This window comes from Anguilla anguilla, chromosome 18 (assembly GCF_013347855.1).
Source record: "Anguilla anguilla isolate fAngAng1 chromosome 18, fAngAng1.pri, whole genome shotgun sequence".
Classification (NCBI taxonomy): domain Eukaryota; kingdom Metazoa; phylum Chordata; class Actinopteri; order Anguilliformes; family Anguillidae; genus Anguilla; species Anguilla anguilla.
This window is the reverse complement of record NC_049218.1, coordinates 9,937,932-9,950,141: the sequence shown is the minus strand read 5'-3', so window position 1 is coordinate 9,950,141 and position 12,210 is coordinate 9,937,932. Positions and strand designations below refer to the sequence as shown.

The window sequence follows — 12,210 nt, the reverse complement described above, 5'->3', positions numbered from 1 at the left end:
ATCGAGGCATCCTCTTCAAAAACACACAAACATGCACACACATGTACACACACGCGCGCAGCACACAGCACACACATGCGCACGCACGTAAGCACACAAGCAAAACACAAATTACATAATATCCTTCAGGAGTCTGAAACTCATCAAAAGCTCATGTGGCATTAAGCATTTGAGGATAAACCCAGAAACAGCAGCGTTTGGCCGAACACACCAAATGCAATCCACAAACCCATGGGCCCGGTTCTCCTTTCCAAACCGCACTGCACCTCACTCAAGCCCTGAAATTAGGCTGTGAATGGATACCCATGGTAAAAAAAAACAGTGATACACGTTTGGCATTCTGACATGATACCCTTGTTACGGTTGTCTCACTGACCGATAACCAAACTTATCACTTAAAGTGCTCAAAGAGTCTAGGAAAAAAAAGTCTTCATTTGTGAGATTTATAAAGTGGGACAGATGAACGGTTTCAAGTGATCTTTGTTCTTCTCTTTTAACTGAAACACTTTACGGTAGCTTTCGAGGAACAGGAGAGAACAACAGTAACAGGAACAACCTGCTGGAGCAGGGTGTCAGATGAGGAACAATCAGAGACAGCTCTTAACAACAGACACACTTCCTGCAGAGCGTGTGTGAGCCGGAAGCTGTAACAGACACTTCCTGTAGAGTTAAGAGTGAACTGACAGCTGTAACAGACACTTTCTTCAGTGTGTGTGTGTGTGTGTGTGTGAGTGTGTGAGTGTGTGTGTGTGTGTGTGTGTGTGTGTGTGTGAGTGTGTGTGTGTGTGTGTGTGTGTGTGTGTGTGTGTGTGTGTGTGTGTGTGTGTGTGTGTGTGTGTGTGAGCTGGAAGCTGTGACATTAGCCTGTGTTTACCCTTTGCTCCTGTGCGTGCTAGCACTTACACATGTTTGCGTTTCGGCGCCTGTGTGTGTGTGTGTGACTGGGAACAATGCCACACACACCGAGAGAACACTGAGTGGGTGGTTTACATTAGAGGACTAAAATAGAGCCCTTTTTCCTTACAATAACAACAATGCAATAATGCCACGTCATACAGAGATCCACATCACGCACGACATCAATATGAAATAAACTCAGAGGTGAAAAAGACGAGGATTCATTCCTAAAATCTGCAGTCAACAGACAATTCACACCAGGGTTTCTTTGTTTGACTACGCATGTACTGCATCTGTAAGTCATTCATGTTAAAAATAAAGTTTAAAACAGCAGAGTGGAATGGTTTTCCTGGGCATGTCCTTTTTTCTGGACCACAGGGTGTTGAGGACCAGATCTGGCAGGTACTGGATTCTTTGGTTATAGAGTCCCAGGGAATCTGAGGTAAACTGGCACCACTGCATTGGACAGTCATCAAGGGATTCTAAAGTTCAAAGTTCAAGCAACAAACGCCCTGAATACACCGCCATTCCACCACTCTGCTGAAGTTTAGCGTTCAGAACCTGAGATGAACTCACCACTGATGGCTCTCCGCACACATGGGGTTCAGCGTGATGGCTTCCTCACCCACCATTTTACCTGTGGGGGGGAACACAAACACACACACACACACACACCAGTATGGAAATGTTTTTCCAAGGTTAATGGTGCATCAAGTCCGTACAAAGGACATTTTTAAACATGATTCAGCAACCTAAAGGACAGCAGGAGATGGGTCGGTGGTGTCCGCAGGGGTTGGGAAGGACCAGAAACGGCAGTTGCCCGTTCGGTCGGCCTGGCGGGGGCGTGGCTTACCGGCCGCCGCGTGGCTCTTCTTGTCCCCAACGTCAGTGGCCAAGTCGTGTGCGTCCACGTAGGCCCTCATCAGTCGCCATAGAAACGGCGTCTTCAGCCCAAACTGCACACAAAGAGCACGCCACACCGTTACCGACTTTACCCCGGCACAACGAACGCCCAAATTCGGCGTGTGCTGGGTCATCATTAATACATCACTGTCACGTGCTTACAACACATTATATCTTATGCCGTTGTTATTATTGCAGCAAATATCTGGGGCTTTGGGGTTCAGATGGGATGTGATTTTTAAAAATGTCTATTAAAAAAAAAAACCTCTCGAAGAGTGGCCCAACTGCTTCCAGGTCAAATGAAGAAGTCATGGGTCACGGGGTCGTCTCTGTCCTACCTCCTCCTTCTTTTCCAGCAGCACCACGAGCCCCTCCTTCTTCTCGGACTCGGAGCCCTTGAACAAGCTGTCCGCGCGCTCCAGCAGTACCGCCAGGTCGTCCTTCTCCTCCGTGATGCTGTTCGGGCGTGCCGCATTTTCCCCGCCCACTTCGCCAAGCTGCTCCTCCTCCTCCTCCTCCGTGTCGGTGTGGGCCGTCACATACCTTAAAGCAGGCCAGGGGGAACGGGGGGGGGGGGGGGCGGGGTAGGACACACACATTTTCTTGTCATTTTAAACACCGTCTTCCATAAAAATAACAAAATATTACTTCCTACTAGCAATGCAGGCAGCTGCATTAAGGGGGGTTCATTCCTGGAACTTTAGAGCTAGTCTGTACTCCTTATCTGCTAAGAAAACAAACAATATTATATAACGCCTCCGAGCAGCAGGCCATATTATGTTCAAATGCACTGATCTGAGACCAGTTCTTAGGCGAGGCTGTGTTGTGAAATCCCTCAAGCAAAGGTGGGCTCTAAAGTTCTCCGTACATAAAAAAAAAAAAATTTCCAAAAGAGATTTTGACAGATCCAGTCTGTCATGGGTTAAGGCACATCAAACAAAGTAAAGTAAAGCTTACTTGTCGAAACTTATGGCTCAGTTTTATTCGCACACACTGCTAATTTCTCATCTGATAAGACCCCGTGACGTCTCAAAGTTGACACCTGAGGGGAAGCCTTGCACGCTGAGAGGCTTGTTTACTGCTGCTGACAGACAAACCCGCCGTGCCCCGCATTAAGTCTCAAAAGTCCCCTTTTCAATGACGGTAAATAAGCACTAACCTTCCTCAGATCACACCAGTGAGAGGCGGAGTGTGTGTGTGTGTGGGGGGGGGGGGGGGGGGGAGAATGGCGTATTAATAACACAGTCAGGTAAATGAAAGACTCAGGGGGAAATGGGAACATAAAAGGATCCATTAAGTCTTGGCAGTGCTTCCATTTGCGTCATCGGCGGTTGAGAGAACGCTTGAGTCTGGGAGCGACGGACCTGTTACTAAGCAGAGGCATTGAAGCAGACTCCGCAGAGCCCAACAGCTGCTGGGAGAGGTGGGGGGGGGTGTGCCCCTCCCCCCCCCTCCTTCCCATGAACTCTCTGCAGGAGAGAGGAGAGCTAATAACGAAAGTTTGCCTCACCCCAACCGACAATTAGAATTGTCCGTCTCACGCCAGCCGACCAATAAGGTGACGTTTCCTCACCGACAACCAGACGACACAACGAGACAAGCTCACAGCAGTCGAGCAACGGAATGAGGTCACCACGCCGCAGTCAGCCAATAAAACCAGCCCATCCAAAGTGATGTCATTTGACTGCAAAGTGCCATTCAAGGATTTTGCATTTTGAGACAAACAATGAAAATTATTAATGCAACTTACTTAATTACATGAATACCCTTGAACTACATTAAGTAATGCATAGCCTACATTTTTTTAAAAGAAGCTAGGTTTTGTGTTAGCTGCTGCGGACATAGCTGTGAACCTCTCCTCTAGCTACTAGCTGCCTACTCAGTTGCAGAGTGAAACAGCAGTACTTTTTGGCATCATTGCAGGTGACGAGCTGACAGATAATATTCTTTTATTCAGCCATACCACTGGGAAAATACTCTGAGAACACTGTGTTTAATCAGAGCATTCCCCTCATTAGCTCAATAGTGTTGTGGGAGTTCATGGGGCAGTTTGTGTGAGGAAACCAACGGGCGAATGAAAATCAATGCAAAGAGCTGCAATACAAATAACAGAAAATATAAATACAGTCCTTCAGGCTGTGGGGAAAGTGCTCAGATATGATTTTTCCTTTGTGGAAAAATGAGGTGTTTGGTTGACGGGGTGTGGAAACACTATCCTCTGAACGAGGGAGAGGAGGCTCAGGCCCGTGAAACATGCAGAGGCAGAGGCTGGCTTGAGGACTGTTTGTGAGAGAACGGGAAGCAGCAGTGACCGTCACCAAGTCAGGAACCTTTTTCACAACACAGTGGAAGAATGGCTGCCATGCCAACGGGCTCAAGCCCTTCACGAATTCAGTTCAGCTTATTCACCTCCACCCCTTTGTCCAAGACACGCAAACACACACATACACGCACTTGCACACACACACACACACACACACACACGCACACAGTGTGTAATTAAAGTCTTGCAGACCGGCTCCAGCTCATTATGAAAAGTACATGCAGTTCACCTTGATCTGAAAAGGTAATGACAAGCTGCCGGACTGGGCGGGCCTCAGCTTTACATGATCCCCCTTCTCAGCCTCTGCTTCCTGTTGCTACTGAGAACAGAACCCCGTTACCCTAAACACACCCCCACCCCCCCACCCCCTCCCCACCTCTCCTTCCTGTTCCCCTGGTATCCCCCAAATCCGCTCCCAATAATGTCCCTTTGTGCAGACTTCCCGGGGTACGCCAGCCCTCCCCCTCGGCTAACGAAGCCGCCCGTGAGGCCTTTCACGCGATACGGGACGCGTGTGTGCGCGCCGCGCTTCACCCATAAGCCCCCACTCAGAGGGCGGGGGGGGAGAGTGAGAGCGAGAGCGAGAGAGCCCCCACTCAGAGGGCGGGGGGGAGAGCGAGCGAGAGAGTGCCCGCGCGTAGGGGCCGAGGCCGAGGGGAAACAAGACTGGGTGCCGCTCCGGCGAAGGAAAGTCACGCCGCGCAGCTGCAGAACCGTGCGAGACGCGGCGAACGGGGACGCTCACCGTGTGAACACACAACGCGATGACTCCTGTCAGAAGGAGGCCGGGCCAAGGGCGATGGAAGGACGATGAAAGAGGCTTGCTGTTATTCGGGAGGCGTTTCCCTTTTTACGAGCGTTCGCAAAGCAGAGGTAATTAGTCAGTTTTTCCTCAATGGCGCCCCCCCGCAGGTGTGAGGATCGATAAGCGATCTGGCCTTTTGGGGGAGGTGAGGTTGGAAGGGGTGCGGCGGGGTGGGGGGCGGGGGGCGGGGGGACGCAGTCCTCTTTACACACAGCACATCGTGTTTTTGGCCAGAATCCCCCTCTGAACAAGGAGCACCTTTGTTAAGAAGACATCGCCTCGCTTTAATCAGCTTGCCAATAAGCCATTAGGCAGGATCCTCTTTCCAACAATTACGAAAAATGGCAAGAGGTGGGGATGCGGAGGGATCATCTGAGGTGAAATCAGCTCGGCTTCGACACGGTACCTCCATCTGTGTATGCAGCACTGACGCTACACCAGGTACCATTACACTGGGCCCAAAAACTAAAGCTGTCTGCTATTATAGAGATGCTTTACAGGTAAAACATGGAGACAAAGACAATGCTGAGCATTACGTTTAATTTTAAGGGTTGAAGGTGCAAGCTGCAACCCCAGTATTGGAAAGCAGAATTTTTTTTTGCAATTAAACAGGAATTTAATGTTAAAGGATTTTATAAATATAGTCTACAATTCTCAAGCACGATTCTGGAAAACAGCTTCCTCTGGGCCCTGAAGTACCTGGTGAGTTCTGCTCCATAGGGAAGCTGTAGGCCTGTTCTGAGAATTCACAGAATGAGGGATTAATTAATCAGTGAGGAACTTCCTGTCCAGAAGCATTCTGGGATTGAATCCAGGCAGTACTGCTGAGGGGGGCACACGTTCAGTCAAGGAATATTATGAACACATTTGGGCAGGTGCTCCCAACTAACCCCCCCCCCCTCCCCAACTCCCTCGTCCCTTCCCTCCTTGCATCTTCATCTTTTTTGTGGAGGGGGAATAATATTTTGTGAATAATTTTCCATGGTGCGTACAGCTCAAGACCTTGAGCAAAGATCCTAAGTTATCACAATGTTATACCTCCATGCCTCGAGGAAAGATCCTCCCGTATCACAATGTCATATCTCCCTGCCCACGGACAAGACTTCCTGTCTCTCCGATTTCTCGATAGCCAGATAAGTGGGATAGGGTATAAAACAGGCTTACACTGAGCTTTACTAGAGGCTAGTTCTGTGCAGGAGAACTACTCTGCTTTGCATTGCCTACTTGTAACAATGAAGGTTTATAGGTTTGTAAGTGTAACAGAAGACCTACTCTATGCACCTATTGTTGCACTGAATCATGCCGATCTGTGACTCACTGTCCTGGGAAAGTCTGGGTTTGACTGACAGGTTCCAGTAGACTGAAAACATTTTGACATCGTTAAAGTTTAGATTTCAAGCCAAGCATAAATGTTCCTTCCAAAAAGTACGATGGTGCATAACGTTCCTAGTATGTTCTTCTACATCTTTTCAAAAGTCTGCTTTTGAAACTAGTGAGTTCATGGGAATGGCAAATCGAGCTGTTGTATTAGTGTCATTCCTTGCGCTTTCAAAGAGAAAAGCATTAGTTAATGATCATTTTTTTTGCACAAAACCACAGAACATTAACCGTGAGACTGGCTGAGCTGAGCTTTGTCTCATTCCGCTGTACCTGAACCTCCTTCATTAGAGCACAGCAATCACGTGAGAAACACATAACAGCTCAGATGCTTCTTATTAATCATTATTAACAACTGCTTATGGGAAAACCACACACAAATTGTGCTGTGCTGCGTAGAATGCATCTGGTCTCCATTTCATCCCACTGGCTCCAGGCTACTTTGTCCTCTTATTCGGACGTTCCAGTTAAAAATGTAATTTCACCACAATTTTGAGAACAAGAAACTATCAGCAGTCAACAGAAAGCAGGAGACAGCTTTTAATAAACCCGTGTTAACAAAATCTAATGTTATAGAGAGAAAAAGAGAGAAAAAAAAACATTTTGCGTGCTTGAAAAAAAAAAAACAAGCTGTGTTCTGCACATGGAACCCATACATCACTATGCACAGACAGATGTGTATTTAAGCAGATAACTGTACATAAAAGTTTGCTTCGTTAAAACACGTGAAGTGGAAAGTCCTGGGGGGGCCAGAGAGAAAACAGCGTGCAGAAATGAAGCCGGAATCGCGGAGAGAAACTACAAGTTCCTGCAGGACGAGGAGAAAGTGACGGCTTGACGGTTTCTGGGCAGCCAGGCAAAGAGGAGGGCAGGATTTATGGCCCGTTTCTGACTTGGAGGAGTGGAGGTCCGGACAGGTAAGGGGAGGGGGGGGGGGGGGGGGGGGGGGTTGAGGTTAGATGTTTTGACAGGCGAGTGGAAAAGGATGTGGAAACAACGAACATTACACACCGGGAACGAGGCGAACGCGACGCGCCCCTAATCGATTCAGCCCTCCTCGCTAACGAATCTCCCTTAATGGCGGCCAGACAAACAAACAGCGAGCGTACGATGAAGCCTAAGTCAGCCTGCACAGAGCGAGGGGGGAAAGAGAGGGAAAGAGTGAGACAAAGAGAGAGCGTGAGAGGGAGAGAAAAAGAGAGAGAGCGAGAGAGAGAGATAGAGAGGGCTTTTGTGCACTGGCTAATCCCCGATATATTTCACGGTGACATACCGCGGCGCGCGAGCCTGCGCGGATACGCCGGGGCCAGTGGCAGCGAGCCGGCCGCGGGGCTCGCCCCAAACACGGGGACAAAGCGGGCTTAGGGAAGCGCTGACGCCGGCATTCCTGCACTTTTTTTGTGAATCAACGTGCGAGTGAAACGTGCAGAGCCCAGGGCGCGGGCCCGCCTTGTCCTGCTGCCCAGGGCGGGGCACAGGGGGCACTGCTGCGCGGGGCGGGACACAGGGGGCACTGCTGACCGGGGCGGGACACAGAGGGCACTGCTGCCCGGGGCGGGACACAGGGGGCACTGCTGCCCGGGGCGGGACACAGGGGGCACTGCTGCCCGGGGCGGGACACAGGGGGCACTGCTGACCGGGGCGGGACACAGAGGGCACTGCTGAACGGGGCGGGACACAGAGGGCACTGCTGACCTGGGCGGGACACAGGGGGCACTGCTGCCCGGGGCGGGACACAGGGGGCACTGCTGCCCGGGGCGGGACACAGGGGGCACTGCTGCCCGGGGCGGGACACAGAGGGCACTGCTGACCTGGGCGGGACACAGGGGGCACTGCTGCCCAGGGCGGGACACAGGGGGCACTGCTGCCCAGGGCGGGACACAGAGGGCACTGCTGACCTGGGCGGGACACAGGGGGCACTGCTGCCCAGGGCGGGACACAGAGGGCACTGCTGACCTGGGCGGGACACAGGGGGCACTGCTGACCGGGGCGGGACACAGGGGGCACTGCTGCCCGGGGCGGGACACAGGGGGCACTGCTGCCTGGGGCGGGACACAGAGGGCACTGCTGCCTGGGGCGGGACACAGAGGGCACTGCTGACCGGGGCGGGACACAGGGGGCACTGCTGCCCGGGGCGGGACACAGGGGGCACTGCTGCCCAGGGCGGGACACAGAGGGCACTGCTGACCTGGGCGGGACACAGGGGGCACTGCTGCCCAGGGCGGGACACAGAGGGCACTGCTGACCTGGGCGGGACACAGGGGGCACTGCTGACCGGGGCGGGACACAGAGGGCACTGCTGACCTGGGTGGGACACAGGGGGCACTGCTGCCCGGGGCGGGACACAGAGGGCACTGCTGCCCGGGGCGGGACACAGGGGGCACTGCTGCCCGGGGCGGGACACAGAGGGCACTGCTGCCCGGGGCGGGACACAGAGGGCACTGCTGCCCGGGGCGGGACACAGGGGGCACTGCTGCCCGGGGCGGGACACAGAGGGCACTGCTGCCCGGGGCGGGACACAGGGGGCACTGCTGCCCGGGGCGGGACACAGAGGGCACTGCTGCCCGGGGCGGGACACAGGGGGCACTGCTGACCGCCTACAGGCCAGGGCAGTCTTCATGGACTGCACAGTACATGGCTTTTAGCCTCATCATCTGAAATGCTCATCATCATTAGGCTATTAGTCTTAATTTATTATGTCCTCACATTGATCACACATACAGGACAAATACAGGAGGGCCAACACGTAGGAAGCACAGAGTTATGGACAAATCGCCAAACTGGTTATGAACCCGGAAGCATCATAAACAATTACGCCTTTTCGCGCTCAGCACTTTACGATGCACAGATTCCCTCTGTTCCCTTCGTTATCATCGCTGACGCAAGAACAGAAGATTAAATGGCAGTGAGTCACGATAACGAACATGCAATGCCCAATCAAATCCCGCACTGGTCAAAACATTGACGGGTGCATTTATTCATTAACAGAGCTGGAAGTGCTTTAAGTCGAGCTGAGACGCCTACGTTTCCGCAAACCGCTGCTCCCCTTTCAGCGTTCCCTCGCAAGAACCGTCCCAAGCTTGCTTTGCGTTCACCGGTCATCGCATATGACGCTTCAGTGCTTTTATGGGCCAATAGCTGTCGGCTTCTCAGTAATTTACACGCACAAACTGCATTCTTAATGACATTACCTGACAGTTTGTAAATGCTTCCAAATATTTACAACTACAGGTCACAAGTACCGGTTATTATTCTCGATCAAATTTGAGTTTCTTCTACTGATTAAGTGATTGGCGCTTAGTTTCTAACAGATGGATTTATGCAGGTCGTCTCGCAGAGCAGACGGAGCTGCAGAATTGCCAGCCAGTCTAATTTCAGATCTCCCCACACGCGTGCCCCACAGTCTCTCAGGTAGCTACCTGGGCGCGTTTCCACAGCGACCAGTCTGCGGTGGGACAAAGCCGCGGCTGCGCTCCAGTCCTAAAGCAACATCCACACGGTAAAAAACCACCCGGCGAAAAAAAAAAACAGCGCGACGCATTCACTGCGCATTCCACAGGGTTTTCGAGGATTTCAGGGCGAACGCAAACTGATCCCCTGCTGGGATTTTGTTCGGCAGAGAAAGGCCGGCTCCACCCAGGCATTGTGAAATGTCTGCCGAGCGGGGTTCACCAGGAACGCAGAGCCGCGGGAGACGCCGCAGACGGCGAGGGCTCTTTAAAGGATGCAGGGATTAGGGGCGCCTTTCATCGCGCTGGGTCAGGGCCAAGGGCTCCCAGCCCCCAGGGGCCACATTTACCCATCAAACACGAGCCATGACGCAGGGAGAGGGGGCAGAGTTTGAGACTCAGTGCCCAAGATCTGATTGGCTGAGGATGGGTCCTCACAGCAGATGCTCATGTTCTACAATTCCTTTATTACTAAATTAATAGGGGAAACATTTTTTCCATATTTTTGCTACAACTTCATCTTAAAAATAATTTTATGCATCATTTTATGTAGGGAAAAAAAGACAACCTCTAATAATTTATCTACATGGAATCACTAAATATGACTGATTTGTTAGTGAAAGAGTTACAAATGCCCTCCTCCTCGACATCATCAGGTTTGTGACGCTGTGGACGTCTGAGAATGGAACCCCCAGAAATCCCTGCCACCCCCCTGCAAGGCGACCCACGAGTGACCCCCAGAGGGCAGCTGAGAAAAGCCCCCGCAGAGGGAGTGAGAGAGGACCTGGAAGGGCTCTCTGGAGCAGGATACCCTCAGCCGAAAATACGCCCCCTGCCCCCGCCAACAACGCCGTCCACGGCAGCGTGCTTTCCCGAGACCTCTGTGCAGCGCTCACCTAAAGCGAGCAGACCCCAGCTCTACTGGCGCTGTCTGCAGACCAGCCCCACTCTACGGGCCGGTGTACAGCAGACCAGCCCCACTCTACGGGCCGGTGTACAGCAGACCAGCCCCACTCTACGGGACGGTGTACAGCAGCCCAACAGGACGGCTTTGTTCTGCAGAACGTGCGCTGAAATTCTGCAAACAGAACCTTGTGGGCACCATCTCATCCATTACTTCCATTATTCTTAATGTGGTCATTATATGACACATAGCCATTACCTGAAGCTATAAACGCACACCTTCTGTGAATGCGCACACACACGTTAAGAAACGAGCAGGCAATCACACAAAGACAAGGGATGTCAAAGCCGTCCAATTACTCTGTCAATGGTATACGTCACTGTCTTTTGTCAGAAGACTGAGTCGCTGGTGTCCCACAGCCGGCAGGAGTGCCCAGTGCTCGCGGTTCCCCGGCTGTCTCTGTTCTGGCTGCGCAGAAACGGTCCTATCAGGCGATGGCTGGAGCTCTGCCCGAAACAGCGCAGCATCAAAGACAGCAACAGGAAGCTTTGATCACAAGCACACCCCCCCCCCACCCCCCGACCCCACCCACAGCGGTGCTCCAATGCCCTGGCAGGATTTGGGGCCTCCGCATGTACGCATGCAGGGCAGGTGCGTTAACCCAGGTGCTCCTCAGTACTCGTGTTCGTGGAAAAGATGATCCAGGAGCAACACATGCCAAGGAAAAAGAGCCAGAACGAGAGAGAGAGAGAGAGAGAGAGAGAGAGAGAGAGAAACAAGCTTGCACAGCACTTACAGGCAAGTGGCAAGTTTCAAAACATCGCTCACAGACACTGCCGTGTTTTTTTTCTTCGCTTACTGCTTGAGAAAACCTCTGACGTCCACGTTGTTTTCACAGACTGAACATTCCGTACTAAGGTGCTCACTTTAAAAAAAAAATATTGTTATTCTCTGAAAATCAAATGCCAATTTCCATGCGGTTGCTTCCCGTGACAGGTGTAAGAACGGCTGCTAGTGGTTGTGATTAAAGTATTAGTGCTGAGGATCTATGATCTCCACACACTGGCAGCCCTTTAATGGAACGCATTAAGCGCAGCTTTCAACAGCAGAGAGCTGCCGCTGCACCCCCCCCCCACCCCACCCCACCCCACCCCGTCACCCCCAACTAACCCCAGCCGCCCCCCGACCTCTTCTCCCCCTCTAATATCAAAAAACACTGTGAAATGTCACAGCCGCAGATCAGAATGAAATAGTTGCTAAGACGCATCAAAACACAACAGACGGGCGCCCTGTGAATCGGGTACGTGTGAAATAAGACGTGTACGCGTTATGTGTGACGTGTGCAGCGAGAGCGGAGTAACCGCCATTAACTGCTTGTCAGGAAGGGGGCGCTACAAACAGCCTTCCTCCCTCTGTCTCAGGTGGACCGGACAAGCTGAGGAGGAGAACACTACTGAATTCTTCAGAATAATCATCTGCTTACCCCAAGAAATCAAAGCCCCTTTCAAACGTTTTTGCACTGTGCCCAGTCGGCATATCTGTAATTAATTTG

The 12,210-nt window shown here is 51.9% G+C and overlaps 1 protein-coding gene across 2 annotated transcripts in view; it reads right to left on the bottom strand.

The window, feature by feature from the left end:
* LOC118218216 (regulator of microtubule dynamics protein 2) overlaps positions 1-12,210 on the bottom strand; it is a 33,190-nt gene that overhangs the window by 16,793 nt on the left and 4,187 nt on the right. For both annotated transcript variants that reach the window (XM_035400735.1, XM_035400736.1), the window contains exons 3-5: positions 2,139-2,343; positions 1,751-1,853; positions 1,474-1,534 (exon numbers count right to left, since the gene is read on the bottom strand). In XM_035400735.1, the coding sequence (XP_035256626.1) occupies positions 1,474-1,534; positions 1,751-1,853; positions 2,139-2,343 (369 nt within the window). The remainder of the gene's footprint in view (positions 1-1,473; positions 1,535-1,750; positions 1,854-2,138; positions 2,344-12,210) is intronic.